This window comes from Scophthalmus maximus, chromosome 16 (genome assembly GCF_022379125.1).
Source record: "Scophthalmus maximus strain ysfricsl-2021 chromosome 16, ASM2237912v1, whole genome shotgun sequence".
In the NCBI taxonomy this organism is placed as follows: Eukaryota; Metazoa; Chordata; class Actinopteri; order Pleuronectiformes; family Scophthalmidae; genus Scophthalmus; species Scophthalmus maximus.
In genome coordinates, this window is record NC_061530.1 from 20,889,484 (window position 1) to 20,911,270 (window position 21,787).

Here is a 21,787-nt window from a genome sequence, read left to right on the forward strand (position 1 = left end):
AAGTATCAAACCACCTTGACGTCACCTGTTATTTTTCCGATCTTCGGTTTTGAAGCCTGGAGTTTAGCATCTTCACCGGCTCCATCTTGTTTCTATCTTCTCCTCATCCCAGTCCCACACTCAAGTTCATTGGTCGATTCAGAAGATGCCAGCGACGACGTGACATATCACACATTTTCTTTGATTTCACACTTGTAAAGCATCTAAATGCTGCGTTTGATTCAGTTACGGTTACTGTTTCAGTTACGGTTACTGTTCGGGGTCGTCTTCTTTTGCTTTCCCGCCACATTTTAATATCTGCCACTGTCAGAGGACAAAGGGGAAAACTCCGGATCAGAAGGTCCCGATAATCAGGTCGGTGAAACTGTTGAGCATCGTCACTGAGTCGGACTCGAGTTTCCAGTTGGATTTTTTATTTTATTTTAGCAGCATCAGAGACGTCGCAGCCAATGACAGAAGACGACAGTTCACATCGACCAATGAGCAGCCAACAGAGTTGTGAGGGCCAATCGACAGACACCACACAGGTGAGTCATCAGTCACACAGATTTGAAGGAAGCAGATATTAACCAATGAGAGCAGAGAGTTCAAAGTTTCTTACATGAGACGCCATGATTGTAGTCACATAAAGCGTTCCCTCCTCAAACACCAACAGAGAAATCCTACAATGACATGTCAAAATATTGATTATTTGTAGCATCCAGCAGATTGATCAGTCGAGTCTTTCAGAGAAGTTTACACTTATTAACCTTTTCTTCCGAACACCAGCAGCAACAGTCCAAATCAGTCAGACCCTTAATTATTTGTTTAGTCTTACAATTCATAATATGATTTGTTGGTTGAATTTGAATCAAATCTCCCTCAGGGCGATCAGGACCAGATGAACTTTATTATTTCCTGCAGTGAAACATGGGACTTGAACGCAGCATCGATCAGATTTACAGTTTTTCGCGAAAGACAAATAAAACAAAACACAAATAAAATGTGAACCGAGCTCAGGTTTGATTTAAAGTGCATTTTCAGACTGAGACGCTTCTCAAGCTCAATATTCAGTGTCAATAACATTATTAATAATAATATGGATTAATTTAGTACAGCAGTTTGTACAGTTCGTCACATTAATAAAAGTTAGTGCGGTGGCGAGCGTCGGACGTTGACCTCTGAAGATTTATTGCACGAAAATTAAGTCTGCAAAAAGCAGCAGGTGACAGGAAACGGAAGGTTTGTCCTTCAGCTTTTCAAAATAAAATAATTTCCCCAGAGAGAGAACAGGAAACAACGTTATATATATATATATATATATATATATATATATAACGTCAAGTTATTTAAATATATATAAATATAGTGTGGAATATAATCGACAGTGAAACAGCTGATGATGAAAACATCAATAAATATTATTCACCTTGTTTCCTCGCTCCCATTTTCATCCGTCATCACTTAATTTATTACAAACTCACTGTCGACATATTAACCGTATTAAATATCATAATTTATTGAGACATTTATGTCATATTTTTATTTTGGAGGGAACGACAGTGTTAAACACGTCTCGTGCTCCAGTTTCTGAACTTTGAAAACTTTTTTAAATTGTTGTCATAGAAACTCTCACTTCCTGCAGATATTTCGCGTAAAAGTTTTCTAGTGGTTCAAACAGACAAAGACTTTTACTGTGAAATAGCTTGTTGAGATTCGTGACGGTGACCGTACATTGATGAATTGATCCTCATCAATAACTTGATGAACGTCTGATCGTTTTCTTCAGTTCAGTCTTGAACAACTGTGAAAAATAACAAACAGGAAGTTGAGGCGTGACAGTGAAAATGTTCAAACATCAGACACTCAAATTAATAAATAACAATAAAACCAATAAATAATCGTCTGAGACGACGACAACAAGGAGTCGATGACCGGAGGTAGGGAAGGATACGAGGAGGTAGGGAAGGAGAGGAGTCAGGAAGCATAATAAGAGAAGTTCTGTCTGAATCCCAACACTGCTGTTGCCATGGCTGCCCAACTACATCACCATGGCAACTGGGTTCATCTACAACACTGGAGTGGTACCTACTGCCAGGTGTGTGTGTGTGTGTGTGTGTGTGTGTGTGTGTGTGTGTGTGTGTGTGGTGCAGTATTATGTAAGGAAAGAGGGAATAAGGAGATAGTGAAGGAAAGTTTCCAGATGTTGTGATGTCATCAGCTGCATGAAGTGTCAAAGTACACTACGTTAGTCATTTGCATATATTAACGTGGTCTGTGTGCTCTGGCTCGAGGGCACGCGGGCAGCACCACGCCGTCTGTCCTCTGGGGACTTGAACCTGCGTGTTTGTGTTGCATATTCTCTCACATGGAACCGCTAAAATGTCCGCCACGCGTCCTGTGTCTGATTTGTCGGGGGAGAATCAGACGATGATGAAATCCAGGAAGAGTTTGTCTCTTTTTCAGTAAGTGACGAGGCGAAGGAGGACGTGGATCTAACCTGTGAGAACCAAGAGAAAGTGTCAGCCTCCGGACGATGTCTCGTGATCAGTCGTCGGTGAATGGATTTCGAGTCGTTCACACTGTTTGTTTGTTTGTCGGCAGGATGAAACTCGTCTGATGTTCTAGTTCTGACTGATGGATCAACAACAGTCGACGTGAGGAGGCTCTCGGACCTCAGGTCTGAAACACATGAACGGACGTTGGGGGTCAGTGTTTGTTTTGAGGGTCAGTGAGATTCTTGCAGGACGATTTCCAGCAGGAGACTTTGGGGGTCGGAGGTCAGACGCCATGTTTCCACACTGTTGGACGTTTCCAGTGTGACGTGAGCGAATCAGGCACAAGAAGGAAAAGACGTGTTCCTAACACACAGCGAGCGAACAACGAAATCCTGACCGGGAATATTTAAAAACAACCTGTTGGGTTCTTCTGTCTTTTACTTGTTTTTTGATATGAATTAATAAATATGAGACTTTATGTACAATAATATCATAACTTCAAGTTTTATGTTTCTGGAAACATTTAATTTTACTGAACCTTGAATTTAAAAGACGAAAGAGACGAGATGAAAAGAAGATGAAGACGAGATGAAGAGGAGATGAAGATGAAGACGAGATGAAGATGAAGAGATGCAGAAACCTGAAACTGAGCTTTCGTCAACCTGTTAAAACTAAAAAATAAAACGTGTAAATTAGACGGTGACATGTTAAATTAAGAGTGACCTTGTTTTTAAAAGTGAATTCATAAATAAGTTAACTGTGTATTGTAAGTAAGTTTCCTTCGCGTCGCTGCGTGTTAGGAAGCCGCTCTGAGATGAGCGATGTCTCAGTGGCTCTTCGGTTTGGGAAGACGTGACAAGCCGGAGGTGTCGAGCGCCGGCTTCAGCACGGAAGAGCCTTCGCTCTCCGGGTCGTGAGGCGTCGACGGCTGTCTGGACGCCCTCGTCTGGGGAGGCCGGGCAGCGGCGGAGGTCTGAGACAGGAAGAGGCAGAGCTTCGAGGGCTGGGGGAGCTTCAGGGATCTGCAGTGGGCTCCTCTCTTCTCCTTCGTCGGTCTTTTCCCATCATCCTCTCTTTCCTCTGTCATGTCGTCTGGGAGGCTAACAGCAGGGATCTCAGGGCAGGGGCGGGCTGAAGGCGGAGCTTGTGCTGGAGGCGGAGCTTGGGCAAGCGGCGGTGGCGGCGGGACTCGGTCCGTCAGTGGTTCCTGGTTTTCCCGGCCGGAGGAGTGAAATATCTGTGACTGAAACACAAGAGAAACATCTGGTCAGATTCATCACATCTGTAATCATCATCAGATCTGTGTTCAACCTCGTCAGCTGTTAGTTTATGATTTGAATAAGACAAAACCTCTCCTCTGGAGGTTTTACAGACGTTTATGTTCTTCATTTTCTCCGGTTTTTACTTCCATAAAGTTCATTTTCAGACTCAGCGGGACTCGTTGAAGCATCAGAGGTCGTCAGAGGTCGTCAGAGGTCAGTGTGTCTGTCGCTCACAGAATCAAACACAAACTGAGAACTTGTCTGGAAACACGACGCACTGCGTCATATTCTGACTCTGATTCCATAGATTTTATTGCTACACAATTTATTTAAAAAGGGAAATGTCGATATTCTTGTTTGTTTCTTTGTTTGTTGTAGAAATAATCAGAACCATGTGGGCGGAGCCGCGGGTCGAACTCAGGATCGGTTCTGTTGAAGGCGTCCTGTCGCTAAGCTGGAGGTCCGGGTTTGGTTCAGGTCCCAGTTCGGTCCAGGTTCAAGTTCGGTTCGGTTCAGTTCAGGTTCAGGTTCAGGTTCGGGTTCGGTTCAGGTTCGGCCCAGGTTCAGGTTCAGGTTCGGTTCAGGTTCGGTCCAGGTTCAGGTTCAGGTTCAGTTCAGGTTCGGTCCAGGTTCAGGTTCGGGTTCGGGTTCCGTCCAGGTTCAGGTTCGGGTTCGGTCCAGGTTCAGGTTCGGGTTCAGGTTCGGTTCAGGTTCGGCCCAGGTTCAGGTTCAGGTTCAGTTCGGGTTCGGTCCAGGTTCAGGTTCGGGTTCGGGTTCGGGTTCGGTCCAGGTTCAGGTTCGGGTTCGGTTCGGGTTCGGTCCAGGTTCAGGTTCGGTCCAGGTTCGGTTCAAGTTCGGTTCAAGTTCGGTCCAGGTTCGGTCCAGGTTCAGGTCCAGGTTCAGGTTCAGGTTCAGGTTCAGGTTCAGGTCCAGGTTCAGGTTCAGGTTCAGGTCCAGGTCCAGGTCCAGGTCCAGGTTCAGGTTCGGTCCAGGTTCAGGTTCAGGTTCAGGTTCGGTCCAGGTTCAGGTTCAGGTTCAGTTCAGTTGACGACACCATGCTGCACGGATCAGAACGTAGGATCCGGATCAGATCCTTATTTCCTTCAGGGTCGAGCTTCCTCTTCTGTGGTTCTGACGATGAAGCGACAGTCTGATCTTCCTCCTCAGAACTTTGGATTGTTCTCATCCTGTTTGAATAAAGTCCAGGCGAGGGAACAGAGAGAAACCAAACTTTTGTTCTATAATGGATCAGAGGTTTGAGGTGAGAAGAAGAAGTTCCTCTGACAGATGATGTTTGTGTCGTGTTTACGTGACTTTAATCTCTGAACATTACGATGTTATTACAGTTTTGTTCATTTTCATGTTTAAACTCCAGCGACAGAGAAACAGAATCTGAGGACGAACAGAGACAAAGACATCTCTTCAGTTTGTTTCTGTCCATCACAGCTTTAGATGATTAAATAATAACTGTACAAAAAACACTTCACTTTGACATTTAAAAAAATATCCACAAACGTCCTTGTTTCCATTGTTTAAGTTATTAAACAACATAATCACCATGTTCTGATTCAGACACATTCACAGGTGAACACTGACACCTGGTGGCTGCCTGAGGCACTGCAGCCTGCCTGTCACTGAGGAGGACAGAGTCCACACGACAAGGATGGAGGGAGGAGAGAAGAGGGGGAGAGAGAGGAAAGAATGAGAGAGAAAAGAGAGGGAGAGAAAGAAGAGAGAGGAGAGGACAGACGAGAGGGAGAGAAAGAAAAGAGAGGAGAGGACAGAAGAGAGGGAGAGAAAGAAGAGAGGGAGAGAAAGAAGGGAGAGAGGAGAGAATGAGAGAGAAAATAGAAAGGGAGAGGAAAGAAGAGAGGGAGAGAAAGAAGGGAGAGAGAGGAGAGAATGAGAGAGAAAAGAGAAAGGGAGAGGAAAGAAGAGAGGGAGAGAGTGGGAGAGAAAGAAGAGAGAGGGAGTGAGGAGAGGACAGAAGAGAGGGAGAGAATGAGAGAGAAAAGAGAGGGAGAGAAAGAAGGGAGAGTCACATGCAGATGCTTCACCTTGTTGGACGGAGGAATCACTGCACTGACAAGTTTTCTGCTTCTTACACACACACACACACACACACACACACACACACACACACACACACACACACACACACACACACACACACACACACACACACACACACACACACACACACACACACACACACACACACACACACACACACACACACACACACACACACACACACACACACACACACACACACACTTTAAGGAGGAAGAGGATGAATGAGGACAGAGACGAAGATAAAGAAGGTTCTACTGTACCAGGCCGTGTCACTGAAGTAAAGCACTAGAGTCTCCACTCCTTCGTCGAGGGCAGAGGAGGAGGAAGAGGAGGAGGACAGAGGGAGGAAGGTTAGTGAAGGACACAAGGGAAGGATGCGTGGGGTTGTGGACGAAGTGAGGAGCGAGAAGGAAACGATGAGCGGGAAAGAGACAAGATGACATTTACAAACAAAGTCAAGTCGGAGTGAAGTGAAGATGAAACTGAAGTTCAATAAACTTTTAATCTGAAGTGTAGATTCAGTCGAGGCGTGATTCACCATGAAACTTCTTCAGTTGATCAACGACGTTAAAAATAAATATTTTTTTTAAAAAAATAGAAAATATAACTGTTACATTTTTAAAATGAGACTTTAGCAACGTACAAATGTTCTAATTCACAGATATTTCAAGAACAGAAATCTGGACACTGAATAAAACCAGGTCAGGATTTCTTGTTTCACAAAGTCGGATTCTGTGTCACATGAGACGAAGTAGGGCCGGGCGATATGGCTGAACACCGTATCACGATATAAGTGTTTCATATCGGTCGATATCGATAATTATTGATATTTTTTATGACCTAAGAAACACAAACACGAGCCAACGAGATGTCGCAACCAAACGTGATACTGTTACATGATTGGCTATCAGGCGTGTCACTCCATACGTTGCTAGGCACCAGAGGACGAGTGCCGGCGTAGCTCGACTCTTTGCTCCGGTTTCTTCTAACGAGGAAAAAGAAATTATCGAAACGTTCTATCGAACGCATTTTCTATTGATATTGATTACGTGTCTATCTGATCGATAGAAGGTTGATCAACTCATCAATCACAAGGAGTTCGACCAATCGCTTACTGGATACCTCATGAGGAAGAGGAGGACGAGGGTGAGATGAAGAAAGAGGAGGCAGAGTTTAGGTGGTATCTATGGAGACAGGTGGGAGGGGGGGGGGCAGGGCGTCATGCGACTCACTTTTTCTAGCAAGGTGGGAGGGGAGTCCAGGCCTCGGCCTCCCCCTGTACGGTCTGGAGCGCTGATACTGCCACGGTGGAGAGAGGAGAGGAACAGGAGGGGCAGTCTGGGGGGGGGGGGGGGGGGGGGGGGGGGGGTAGAAAGAAAAAAAAGAGAGAGGCGAAGCTGAATCATAACATGAGAGAAGAAAGACAGACGAGAGACGACAGAAGGACAAGGGGACGCAAATAAAGTTTGGACTCTAAAAGGAAACTTCTAAAAACTCCTCACACACACACACACACACACACACACACACACACACACACACACACACACACACACACACACACACACACACACACACACACACACACACACACACACACACACACACACACACACACACACACACACACACACACACACACACACAGCGAGTATAAAGTTTGTTCACTTCCTGTCGTCTGAGCCTTCTCAGCCTGGTTGGTTCACTGAAAGGGCTTCTGGGTAATACAGATCGTCAAGATGTAAAATGGCTTCCTGGTGAACTGAGGTAGTGTGTGCGTTTGTGTGTGTGTGTGTCCTCACCTTGTGCTCCGTCCAGGGCGTCTGCGAGGCCACGCTCTCTCTCTCCGTCACACTCATCTGCGTGTGTCGATCCATCCTTCCTGTCGTCTCCTGGCAACGACACCTGGCGGTCACCGTCGGGAAAGTCTGCGCACACACACACACACACACAGTCAGTCAGTCACTCATGAGCATCACTTCCTGAATATGAACAGTTTTTCAAAGTGTACAGAAACGTCCAAGGCTCCGGCGTTGATCAGAGAACATCATTACTCAACAGCCCTGATCAGGTGTAAAGATCATAGATCTTTAAATAAACATGTACTGACATCAAACATTATTATTATTATTATTATTATTTAACATGTAACAGACCAGCTGCAGTGTGAGCTGAGCGATGGTCCGGTCTCTGCTCCTCAGATCCTCTCTGAGCTGCTGCACCTCCTGCAGCAGAGCCTGCACCTGCACAGGCGCACGCACGCACGAACGCACGCAGTCACACGCACACGCACACACACACACACGCGCACGCACCCACCCACACACGCACGCGCACACACGCACGCGCACACACACACACACACGCAGTCACACACACACACACGCAGTCACACACACACACGCAGTCACACACACACACACACACACACATGTTCACATGCTAGCGTGCTAAATCATTAGCGTCTGTGGTTTGTCGTCGCTGGCTGCAACATTTAATATTCCACTTTAAAACCGATTTGATGGCATCGTCGCGAAGCAGCCTGCCGCTGTGGCAATAAAGGTTTGCTTTGAAACCCACTGACCTGCGAGTCGGAGCTGTGCGACGAGTCCTCGGCCTCGGGACTCAGAGTGTCAGTGGTCAGAGTGTCCTCGTCCACGTCGTCCTCCTGAACGACACAACACGTCCGCGTTAGTTTGAACAACAACTCAACAACAACAAGTGGCGTCTGTGGCTCCGTGTCGTCGTCGCCTCACCTGCAGCAGTAACCTCTGCAGGTGCTCCAGCTGCGATCGCACCGCGGAGCAGTCGTCAGCCAGCTCCTCCACATCCAGACCCAGAGCAGGAGGCAGGCAGGGCGTCCTGAGAGGGAAACCACAGGTCATCACAACGTCTGCACCTGAACGCACCTCGGTCGGCTGCGTTCGGCATAGAAACACTGTAAATCTGAAAGAGTACAAACTACAAAATACTGGTGTCAAAAGCGACAACACGTGTGGTTCAGCATTTATACGGGAATAAAAAGAAAAAGACAAGTGCTGCCTCTGGCTTCAGTGACTTTGTGCTAAATTACCTTGAAGGGCAGAGGTCAAGCACGAAGTCACCGTCCGTCCTCTTGTTCCCAGGATCCTCCGTCAGCTTGTAGCACTGGAGGTCACTGACGGGACGATGGAGAAAATAAGTTTGTGAGCGTGATGCAGCCGCCGTCCTCCGCTCGCTGCCCTCCTCTTACAGTTCCACACATCTAGACGCGACCTCTCACCTCTCGTGGTCCGTGTGGACGTCCTGCGTCCCCCAGCAGAGCTGCCTCATCCTCCACTGGGCCATGTTGGACGTCCGGTCTCCGTCTGCAGGAGTCGGACCAGAGTATTTACAAATGAGAACGTTTGTCTGAAAATACTTAGTGGTGTTTTGTTCAGGTTGTTAAGCATCAGTGGGTTCTATTCATTTTCATATTCACTATTCAACCATCTACAATATGAGAACGCACCGCTGTCGAGGGACACGTCTTCTGCGTCCAGCATGAGGTCATCGTCTTCCAGATCACAAGAGTCCAGGTTGTTCATCATGTCCTGACACAGACAAATAGTTTGTTGTTGTTGTTTGTACATTAACATTAATGTCGGGTACGTTCACCACACCAGTCACACACTAAAATACATTTCATTTTTATTCACACAAATATGAACTAGAAAGTTTCTTCTACTCAAAGTGAAGCGAACTCTGCTCAGAGAGGGAGGAAGACGAAGAGGAAAAGAAGCGACGCGACACACACACACACACACACACACACACACACACACACACACACACACACACACACACACACACACACACACACACACACACACACACACACACACACACACACACACACACACACACACACACACACACACACACACACACACACACACACACACCTATCGCTTTTCCTCCATTATCATCTTCTCTCCCTTCATCCTCCTCTCCTCTCTTCTTCTTTCTTCTTCCACCCTTCAGTCTTTTCATCTCATCCCACCTCGCGTCTCTTTGGTCCTTTTGTTTTCCTCTCTTCTTTAAATCCTCCTCTTCTGCAACTTCTGCCCATCTTTCTTTACAGTCATTGGACGAAACGTAACCGCCATCTTTGGTGCCATTGGACTCGTCCATTCAGCGTCACCAGGAAGAATCATCATGTGACTCTGCAGGTTCTTAATACGACTTAACAGTTTACCTATTTTCATGGATTTAAATCATTTTACTTTCATCATATTCTTTTACAACAGTGACGTTTTACTTTGAACCAGTTCTTCTTCTCTGCTCGTCTCACTTCCTGCCACAATCTTCTCCTCCTCCTAATTTACTTAAGCTTCCTCTCATCTTTCCTCCTTCTCCTCCTCTTCGCTCTGAACTAATCAATGTTTCAGACCCACGCACGCTTCTGATGACCTGGTTCTGATGACCTGGTTCTGACGACCTGGTTCTGACGACCTGGTTCTGATGACCTGGTTCTGACGAACTAACTCTGACGACCTGGTTCTGACGAACTAACTCTGACGACCTGGTTCTGACGACCTGGTTCTGATGACCTGGTTCTGACGAACTAACTCTGATGACCTGGTTCTGATGACCTGGTTCTGACGACCTGGTTCTGACGACCTGGTTCTGACGACCTGGTTCTGATGACCTGGTTCTGATGACCTGGTTCTGACGAACTGACTCTGATGACCTGGTTCTGATGACCTGGTTCTGACGACCTGGTTCTGACGAACTGACTCTGACGACCTGGTTCTGACGACCTGGTTCCGACGACCTTGTTCTGACGACCTGGTTCTGATGACCTGGTTCTGATGACCTGGTTCTGACGACCTGGTTCTGACGAACTGACTCTGATGACCTGGTTCTGATGACCTGGTTCTGACGACCTGGTTCTGACGAACTGACTCTGACGACCTGGTTCTGACGAACTGGTTCCGACGACCTGGTTCCGACGACCTTGTTCTGACGACCTGGTTCTGACGAACTGGTTCCGACGACCTGGTTCCGATGACCTGGTTCTGACGAACTGGTTCTAACGACCTTGTTCTGACGACCTGGTTCTGACGAACTAACTCTGATGACCTGGTTCTGACGAACTGGTTCTGACGACCTAGTTCTGACGAACTGACTCTGACGACCTGGTTCTGACCAACTGGTTCTGACCAACTGGTTCTGAAGACCTGGTTCTGACGACCTGGTTCTGACGAACTGGTTCTGATGAGCTGGTTGTGACGAACTGGTTGTGAAGAACAGTTTGCATCAACAGAAACAGTTTCTCTCTAAACTCTGTGACGTCTCAGAGAAGATCTCCGACGGAATGACGGAGGTCAACTATTGTATTTCAGCATCCCGTCAAGTCAAAGCAGGTGGAAGAAGAACGTGGCGCGACCTTTAACCCGCTCGACCTCACATGTAACCTCACACGGGTCAAACTGTTGACGAATTCTAGTTTTACTGATATAAATTTAATTACAGAAGGTTTGGATCCTTTTTTTCAGACGGAGAGACGACTTTCGTTCAACGATGAGATTAAAAATGTTTTTTCCTCATGTCTGATTTGCCACGTCTCTTCCTCTGTCTTTTTTTCACCATAAAGAAACACAAACAATTATTCATCAGCAATATTTAGTACTTTGTGATGTCATGAATGAAGTACTGTAATATGGTATTGAATGTACCAGAAATTATTAATGTTTACATTAAATCAATCTTTGTAAAAAAGATATAAAATAAAAATACTGAAGGTTGGTGAGATTCACTCAGTGAACAGCTGTAATTCACAGCACAGGCACCAGGGGGAGCCACAGAGCTGCACTCAGAGCCCGACACTGTCTTATGATCTCTGGAAATGTTTTCTTAATTCAACTTCTATATATTTGTGTTTTCTTTTTACTTATAGTTATTTATGATAAAGTTGGTTAAACTGTAAAATATCAAACCCACACTTATACACACACACACGCACACGCAGGCCTTACGATGCTGTTGACATCTGAGTCGAAGCTCCCGATGTGGTGGGTGGTGCTGCTGTTGGTGGTGTTGATGGAAGCGGTGGTGACGGCGCCCCCCAGTGGCTCCAGACCCTCTTCGTCCCACATGTAGGTTCCCCCCGACCCGCAGCTGTCAGAGGGGGATAGGTCCAGGGACGAGCCCCCCTACAAACGAAAGAGGAGAATAAAGATTTGTTGTGGTTTTGTCGGACACTCCCACCGACAAGTGAGCGCTCAGTCGGAGGCGGCGTGTTGAGGTACCTGCTCGTGGTATTCCTGATGACTCGTCCTTCTGCGGCATCCCAGCTGAGTCAGACGATGCTCCGCCCCTTCACCACTGAGCTGCACGCCGGCCCAGTCCAGCCCGTCCTCCAGGAAACACAGGCCTGTTGCCTCGGCGACGCCGTTGACGGCCAACTTGTCGAACCTGGCACACGATTGGTCGAGCCCAGAGTCGTCTTCGTCATTTTTGGAGGGCAGGAGCATTATGCCAATGTCTCCGATTCCTACAGACAAACAAAGTTGGAAAGGACATTGATTGATGATAAATTATTAATTATATTGATCTGTCAACTGTAAAGACCCCCCCCCCCTCCTCTCTAGATTGAGGTAAAAGTGTGTGTGTGTGTGTGTTTTGCTTCTTCCTAACCGAGGTTGTCGAAGTCGTCCATATACTCCTGACTGGTGTCGTCTCTGTCCAGAGAGGACGTCGAGGACAGGGACATGTCCTCCAGCGTCTCCCCCAGAATCGACACCTCTGCCTGGGCCACTGGCTCTGTCGGCAGCCCCTCTGTCTCCGGAGCCTCTGGGGAACTTTCTGCTGTGGAGGTGGAACGACATTGGAGATTAGGGATTAGAAATATGACATGAGTGGCAGAAACAGATGAGAGGAGATATCTCAGATGAAACACTGACGGGTTTAGTTTAGATTTCAGATGATAAGTGAGATAAATAATGAGATTTGAGACAAAAAGAACGATGGAATGAGATTAGACATTCAAGATAAAATGTCAGCAGTGGAAAAAATATATCAATTGAGAAATGCGGTAGAAAGATTTGATGTATTAGAGATTAAACTATGAAAATAAAATATGACTGATCAAATGAAATGAGTTGTGAGATTTGAGGAGACATGAAATGAAGACAGACACAGAGGGAAGAGATATTTGTGCTGAGATGTCAGAGATGAAATAAAGTACGATGAGATGAAAGATTAAGTTTCAACGTTGTATTTTGATGAGATATGAGTTCAGGAGAAGAGACACGAGAAGGTACGAGCAGAGGTGAGATTAGTGATGAGATATTAGAAATAAAGAGAAATGTCAAATATGACATGAATGGAATTAGTGGTAAAATATCAAAGGGATGAGAAAAAAAGGAAAATTATATTATGAAAGAAGATATGAAAGTGAAAAGGTGGGAAAAATGAGATTGAGATAAAACAATAGGAGATGAGTTAAAAGACAAAATGAGATGAAGAGATTGGATGTGATATGAGAAGAGATAAAGGAAGATGAGAGATTGGTGAAATACATGAGATTATGTGAATAAAAACATTAATCATGAGACCTGATGGGAATATGATAGAGGATATATAAGGACATATAAGGGATAAAATGTGTCACCAATGAGACATGAGAGATGAATTAGGTTTTAGAGATTAAAAATTGAAGTTGAGGAATCAAACCAAAAATATAGGAGATGAGATTTATGAGATGGAATTTGGTGAGAGATTTGGTTGCTGAGATTCAAAAAAATCAATCATATGACAAGAGATGAGATATGAGGTATAAAATATGACATTGTTGGGATTTGATGAGATTTGAGTTTGGATGAGATGGAGGAAGTGACGGGACGAGATCAGTGAATCTCTTACCTGAGCTGTTTCCTGTCGCAGGCGGCCGCTCCGCTGAGGTCGCTCCTAGATTCACATCCGGGTCGCCTCCGGACACACGGGCTGGGGTCACCCGGAAGGGGCGGGCCTGCTTGATGAGTGACGGGCGTGACAGCTTGTAGCTGATGCCACTGGGCTTAGAGGCGGGGCCGAGGTTGGGTAGGAGGGGCTTCTTTAGGGCGGAGGGGGGCACGAGCCCCGACCTCCCCGACGCTTTGACACCTCCGCCTCCTCCCTCTGGTGTCTGCCTCCCTGTGGGCGGAGCCTGAGCGGGTCCTCGTACGGCCGGCCTGGTGACAGAGTAGGGACGTGTGACGGTGGGGGAGCGGGGGAGGGAGGAGGAGGAGCTTGAGGACGGGCTGCGGAGCAGCGACGGCTGCTGTCGGACCTGGTTGAGGCTGCGGGACCGAAACCGGTCGCTCTCCATCAGCCGGACCGTCGGAGCGGACCCGATGCTGTCGCTGGAGAGCGAGCGGCTTGCTGGCGGCTTCTTTTGGAAGGGAGAACCCGTTCGAGAACCTGGACCAGGACCACCAGGACGAGGAAAACTCTGAGGCCGACTCAGAGAACCACTGGTTCCACTGCGAGATCCAGGGAGAGCGTTTAGGGCCTGCTTGGTGCCGTTGGTCAGCCTGGACGCGGTCGGACTCGGTTTGGAACCTAGAGTTCCGCTTTTAGAAACGGGAAGAGTTCTGGGGCTGGACTGCGGTGACGGCGATGACGAAGATGACACGGACTGGCCGAAACCACGCCCCATTCCTGCAGAGGATGCAGTCGTCTTCTTGGTGTCGTGCTGCGACACCACTGGTGATGCCTGTTGCCGTTGGTAATAATACTGATTGATGTTGTTGCCGGGGCGATTCTGCCCGACATTCCCATCTCGTCCTCCTCTCCACTCTGGCTCTGCGTTGGCCCCTCCATCGTCCGTCGTCATCCCATTCTCCTTCCTCCATTTCACGGAAAACGAGGTCGGCACCCTGATGAATCCATTCTGCTTGGCAGAGGCGGAGGGCGCGGTCACACCGCCGTTGACCCCTGCCGGGCCGGGATGATGGTAGAACCCGTTGGTGAGGCGGGTGCTGGACGCAGTAGCGCCGGTGAAAGTGGCGGCATTCGCCGTGGGAGTCGGGACCGTCTGAGCGCCGCTGGAGGCCGAGGTGGTGGACTTGGTCCGTGAGCCGAACTTCGGCAGCCTAGAAACCATGGTGGGCATGACAGGGGCGTCGTCAACACAAGAAGGAGGGGCTGACATCAGACCCCGCCCACTTCACCATAGAGACATGGAGCCAGAGGAGCTGCATGGGATGGAGAAAAGAAAACAGGAAAATATTGAGACTGATATGACAACATGTTTTAACCAGAGACAAAATGAGGACGTTCGTGTTTTTATCTGCAGGTCAATGCAAAAACTATGGAACAGATTTCCATGAAATTTTGTGAATGGGTGGAGCCTAACCCTGGTGTCTGGCTGCAGTACAGGTCATAAGCACCGCCCCCTCCATGTTAACAGATGGGACATGGACCAACCAGTCAAAAGCCAAATATTCTGACCGAAGATGGAAAATACAAGAAGATGTTAAGATATGAATGATAGATTACTAACTGGACAGAATTGAAGCAAGGAATTGATTCTGGTTTAGTCAACAGTTTTAATAATCAACTTTTCATTTAACCAGAATAAAAAAACGATGTTTGTTAATTGAACATTTTAATGTTTTTTCACGATTTTCTGATAATCAAGAGAAGAGCGATTAATCCGTTTTGAAACATGCAACCCGGAGTTTCATGTTTATTCTGTTTGTTCATCGTCAGTTACCAGAAAGTTCCAACAGGAGCTGGTTGTTAAGACGTAACACACGATGGAGAATCAACATTTATTAAAATATCATATTTGATCAGTGAGTTCGAAGCTGCAGTTCATAAAACTGTTAGTGGGACAAAGAGCTGAAACACTGAAGAGGTGTCTGTGTGTGTGTGTGTGTGTGTGTGTGTGTGTGTGTGCTGACAAGACTTAACCACCTCCGTCTCTGTCACACACACCACACCCCTAATAAAAACAATCAGCTGTTCCTGCATCACCAGCAGAAAATGTCAGATAGCAATCAGACGAGACACACCCTTCACATCCTGACTGTGTTACCACACGCACTCACACACACACACTCACACACACTCACACACACAGGTGTGAGTGAATACAAACCCTGAGGCAGGTAGAAAACAAGGTTGGCCTGTTCCAGGTCTACAGCGTGTGTGTGTGTGTGTGTGTGTGTGTGTGTGTGTGTGTGTTCGACACTGAGGCCTGTGTTGTTCGTGAGAACACGAGGGTCCGACAGCGTCCGAGTGATGCAGACTGAATAAAATTAGATGTCAAGTTGAAAACACTTTAAAAGAAAAGTTGTCCTGGAGGCTTTCATCTGCAGCTCGAGTACAGACGCTGGAGTACAGACGCTGGAGTACAGACGCTGGAGTACAGACGCTGGCGTACAGACACTTGAGTACAGACGCTCGAGTACAGACGCTCGAGTACAGACGCTCGACAGACAATAAAGTTTGTTTTGAATGTTTTGTTCTCCAGATTAAATTAAGTTTTCCATTTTCTCTGAGATCAAATCATCCAAATGAAAACGCAGCCCCTGCGGTCGGGGGCACATGGTGAGGCCTCGGTCGCTGGTCCGCCCGGGGCCTCCGTACCTCGGACCAACCTGAGCATCACGAGCTTCTCTGGACGGAACAGATGACGGGTTCTTATCTGGAAAACAAACCCCTGAGGACGCAGAGCGTGATGCTGATCTGAGGTCGGGTGGTTATCAAACATGTTTTCATTTCATTCAGTCTAATTTAATATTTTCTCATCACACAGACGTGAAGAGGGAAACCGAATCAATCAAGACTCATCAGCAGCCTCAAGACCCCCAGGGTTTGACAGAACGATGAGTCAGATGACCCTGAACAACACGAGTCACTTCCTGTCTCACGATCCAGAGAATCCATCTGAACAAACGAGTCGACGACGTTCGTTTGTTTAATGGAGAAGAAAGTGTTGAACCTGAAACCATCAATTCAACAGACACATGACATCACCACATACACGACAGGAAATGACACGTGTTAAATTAAATCTCACGTTCTGTCACAATCAACAACAAACTCTGATTACATCAAACTAACAGACCTGTAATTAAAAATGGTCCTGTCGGATGAATAACTACAGTTGTGATAAATGTGTTTTATTTCTTTTCATCATCTTCATTATGAACCAGTGGATGGAGGCTGCGTTCACACCAAACACAAAGATGATTCTGTTTGACACGGGTAGACACAAATCTTTGCGTGTTATTGGCGACCACAATGACGCGAACAACGCAAATACGCAAAATTTGCGTCATCAGCTTCACTCGTTCCGAGTAAGAATATTCGACCTCGAGACAAATATTCCTGTGACGTGATGTCACGAAAGCTGCCGTCCACATCAGACAGAGAACGGGCGGATATTCACGGGTTGTGTTTACTCGCACAAGCAAAAATTCTGCGTACTGAGTGCGGACTGGTCCCTTAACATGCCGACGTTCAGCCGGTGAGGTGATAAAAAAACTGGCGTCATCATCGACGGCGTCGGACACGTAACCAGGAAACACGTGAAGCGGCTCAGACGTTCCTCGCGCTCAACACGTCTGTGCAGCGTTTTCCCGCCATTGTCTGATTCGCAGCCACAATCACGGAGCATCTCTTCAGTTTTCTTTGACCGCCCCTCCCCCTCGCCGCCCACTCCCCCCTCCCCCTCAACGTACGTGGCTCGCCCGCCAGCACGTCCATTTTCTCTTGCTCCACTTCTCTGGTCACTGAGCTGAGAGGAATCAAACGCTCGACAGCTACGAAGCCCGGAGAGGTTAAACATACATCCCACTGGGCTGCCTCATATATCTTATATATATATTTATTTATCTATTTACTTATGAAGAATAGAATCCAAGTCTAAATGTTCTCACTTCTCTCCGACACCCGCAGCTGAACTTATTTGAATCATCTTTTTCATATCCTTTAACGTTACGTAACTTTTGATCTTTGATTTATTAAAGTGTCAAATCTGATCAGTTACATTGTGAATCTTGTTCTGTTGTGACGTCAGAACTCGTTCTGCTCGGAGGCAACGTGAACTCTGCTGCTGCCGATTGAAAAAGGTTAAAGCTCACATGTGATGTGACACGTCGCTGCAGAGATAAGTTGAGTTTATCTGTGAGGTCAGAGGTCAGCAGCACGACTCATCAGCAGACAAAAACATTTTAAAAAAATAAACACCATTCAAATAACTTCAAAAAAACACGAACCAGCTTCAGGCCAGATGTGGGTGTGAGTGAGTGAGTGAGTGAGTGAGTGAGTGAGTGAGTGAGTGAGTGAGTGACATCTAACTGTGGAGGAGGAAACTTATAGTCTGTGAATTTAGTAACACAATGTCACCGTGTTACTAAATTCACAGATCCTCGTGTTGCGTTCAGGAACCTCTGCATCAGTTTAAAAAAAAACACTCGTCCGTTGAAGATTTTTGTAAATTCAGATTCAGTTGAGACCTGGGTTCGTTGCCAGGGAGACCTTTAGTGCCAGCCCCCTCCCCTTCTCTGTCTAGGTTTCATAGCAACTTGGTGTAGACGACCCCCCTGCTGCTTGCCTCCCCCCCCAACCCCCGACCAGCAGCATCATTAATCTGCCACAAAGCAGCTCTGTCTCTCTGCATCCAGTAAACTGCCTCCTCTAATGCACCACCACCTCCACCACTGATGTCAACCTCCAACAGGCCCACAAACCTTATTCTAGGAAACCAGCAGCAGGTCTGACAGTCAGACACTTCACATAGAGACATGGAGTCAGTCAGGTCGTTCACGTGCAGCGCTGAACAATCGTCAGTGTTCTCCTCCACCTTCCACGTTGTTGTGATTTTGACAAAATTCGACTGGAAGAAAAAGTCTTATTCCGACCAGTTGTACGTTGGCAGAGCGCCACCTCCTGTACCGGAGGAAGAGTTACTCCGTTATTCTTCCCCGCTCATGTATACGGGGAGAACTGGCATAACCTGGTTATTCACTTCACCGGAGTGAGACCATACTGCTGTGCATGTAAACAAGTGTCTCAGTTGATGATGATGATGATGAGATCAGGAAACCGACTCCACCCGGTCAGAGACACTCAGATGAAGAGATTCAACGAGCATTTCCTGCCAAAGTCCGTCAGCTGAAAGACACTGAGGAGTAGGAGGAAAGACTGCAGAGGTCTGTGTCACACCATCACAGGTCGTCTTTCACGCCAACATCATCTATTCAAATCATCTATTTTTTTAAATAAACAAACATCAACATCATATGATATAGAACGATAAGAGAAAAGAGTCGCTGGTCTCTCTGGTCTTTGACCTCTGACCTACTAACACACACTGACCCTGACCTGTGACCTTCCAGGCCACAACCGCTCCAGTTCTCCCTGTTGGAGGAGGAGGGAACTCTCACTGTTGCAGATCCTGAGGTGAAGTGATTCAGCTGCTCTTTCAGAACCGAGGCCTCGTCACAGACTGGATCCATCAGCAGAACCAACACACCCACTGATACTGCAGCAGCTGTTTCATTACAGTCCGGTTCTGTGTGGTCCTGTGATGTGGAGAACCGATTGTTCAGTTCAGTAGGGACTCGAGCAGCCGGAGGGAGAACCAGCAGCGTTCAGAGGAGGAGACAGATGGACGGGCCGTCCCGACTGGACCCCAGCCAGACTCTGATGAGGTCACAGCGTCTGCAGGCTCCCGCTGCTCCGACACCGGCCGAGCAGCTGGAACCACAAGACAGAACCGACTGATCCAGAGAACAAAACCTGGAGTCCAAGACAACCAGAGGACAGAACCTCAATAACAGAACTAGAGAACAAATCTGACAAATCAAGTACAGAACAAAACCTACAGAGCCAAAGAAGCAGAGGACAAAACCTGCAGAACAAACATTCTGAAGGACAGAACCTGGAGATCAAAACTGCGAGAGGACAGAACCTGGAGAACCAAAGAACTTTAGGACTAAAACAACATGTAGAGAATAATTTGAATGTAAGAAGTGTTCTGAACTGGGGCAGAGAAGCGGGTTCTGCACCGGGCTCAGCCCGTCGCACTGAACGCCCGTGAGGAGCTTCAGACAGAAGTGAAGAATGAGAACAATGTGGCTGCTCCTATGAGGAATGTCCACAGAACCAGACGCTGGTCTGAGATTCCTCACATCGTCTCCATGACGTCACCGAGACAACAGCTCCTCTTCTTCCTCGTCTTCCTCTTCCTCGTCTTCTTCTTCAGATAAGATGAGATGAACCTTTATTGATCCGTGTCGGGGGAAATTCTTCTTCTTCTTCAAACCAAATCAACTAAGAGACGAGTTTTATTTCTTCTGTGAACACTTGATGAACTTCATGATGTGATGTAACCACTGAACTGAACATCTGATGAGCAAACGAGACGTGACGTCAGCTCCGACTACGGGAACTGGTGACGGACATTTAGGTATTTTGACATTTAATGGACTAAATCAATAACTCAAATAAAGCCATAATAACCATGACTCCACATCTACTCTGGATCATTAGCAGATTATCTCTGCAGATTAATTTATTCATCATGTTATTAATCAAACCTATTAACACGCAGATTAAAGACGGAAATGAGCCACAGATTCATTATCTGTCAATCCACCAATATTTCATTATTATATGCTATGTTTATGTTTTTAATCTTTATACAATTGAAATGCATGAGTATGTCATGTGACTGATTTTGAATTAAATCACACATCGATATTAAATGTGTCATTTCATCATCGGGAGTCTGTTATTAACTGTGTTTACATGATAACACTTATTAATCCCGACAGGTGACGTGAGACACATTACAACACATTATACACAGATGCGGAACAGCAGGGTCTGGTCAACGGCCCACCGGCCCGGTCCGGTCACCGGCCCACCGGCCCGGTCCGCCCGCAGCGGGACGCGCTGCTGCAGCGTCGCTCAGAACCTCGTTGAGAAAACACTCGTTTTTCAACTCGCCCTCGTTTTTCTCCGCCACGAGTCGCGTTTTGAGCCGGAGTCACCGGCTGCTATGGACGGTTGGGTGTGTGTGCGGAGTTCGGCGCGTGTGTGTGCGTCCGTGACATGGAGCTCGTTACGTCACGGTGCTCGGTGTCCTACACACTCACCTGCCGCGCGGACGCAGCATCGGGCGTCCGAATGCGGAAACGATGTCGGGGGTTGAACGGACGCGACCGGACGCGGCTCCGGGGGGTTTAGTTCGGTTAAATCCGTCAGGAGAGGGTCTGAGGAAGGACGAGGGCCGGTTACAGTCCGGATAGATCCACCGGGAGGAGGAGGACGCGGCGGCGGCGGCGGTTCGCTCCTGCTCCGTCTCCGGCCTCTTCGCTACGGGGTCTCCGGCGGATATCTGTCACCTGCACGGGTTCACCTTACAAACCCCAAATGTCAAAATAAAAGCTTCCGGACACGATGAACCCTGAACCTGAACCTGAACCTGTCCACTGCTGCTGCTGCTGAGACTGACTGACTGCTGAATCATCCACACACACACACACACACACACACACACACACACACACAGCTGACACTGACGTCACCTCCCTGCTGTAAACATAACCCTTTCATCGCCAGACCTTTTTTTTTTCACTGTTTAACTGTTTAACATTGACCTAATGAATGATAAGACAGATCAATAACACTGATAAAGCTTTTTACTAATCAATAAATAACTGTACAATACAAATATTCATCAACAATATTCATATCTTATTAAATTTGATATGAATAAAAGAAAGTGGGAGAGATGAGAAGTACAAGAAGAAGTGGAAAAGAGGAGACAATCATAACAATACTCAGATTTGGGCATACCGAACTTAATGGTACACAATTCTCAAATTAGGAAAACATAACTCAGGAAACTGTGGCAATTGCAGACAAGAGGAAACAATAGAACACATCATAGTACAGAACACGACTAAAGTATTTCAAAGTCTTTGAAAGTATTCTCCTTCTTCTTCT

The 21,787-nt window shown here is 47.0% G+C and overlaps 1 protein-coding gene across 6 annotated transcripts; it reads right to left on the reverse strand.

The window, feature by feature from the left end:
* Positions 1 to 396: 396 nt before the first annotated feature.
* Positions 397 to 21,322, reverse strand: ccser2b (coiled-coil serine-rich protein 2b). 6 transcript variants are annotated; one of them, XM_035612612.2, is made up of 15 exons: positions 20,935 to 21,322; positions 13,703 to 15,015; positions 12,476 to 12,646; positions 12,088 to 12,332; positions 11,815 to 11,991; positions 9,306 to 9,387; positions 9,078 to 9,162; positions 8,889 to 8,972; positions 8,572 to 8,677; positions 8,400 to 8,483; positions 7,972 to 8,058; positions 7,618 to 7,743; positions 7,048 to 7,153; positions 6,076 to 6,115; positions 3,527 to 3,720 (listed from the first exon to the last, which is right to left on the reverse strand). In XM_035612612.2, the coding sequence occupies exons 2-15, from the start codon at positions 14,970 to 14,972 to the stop codon at positions 3,675 to 3,677; spliced, it is 2,709 nt and encodes a 902-aa protein (XP_035468505.2). In that variant the 5' UTR covers positions 14,973 to 15,015; positions 20,935 to 21,322; the 3' UTR covers positions 3,527 to 3,674. The 6 variants fall into 6 exon arrangements, 5 of the variants coding, with proteins under 5 accessions (XP_035468502.2, XP_035468501.2, XP_035468503.2 ...); XR_004785665.2 differs by lacking the exons at positions 6,076 to 6,115; positions 7,048 to 7,153 and adding an exon at positions 397 to 662 and having other exon boundaries at positions 1,714 to 3,720; XM_035612611.2 differs by lacking the exon at positions 6,076 to 6,115 and having other exon boundaries at positions 3,448 to 3,720.
* Between the last annotated feature and the right edge of the window lie 465 nt (positions 21,323 to 21,787).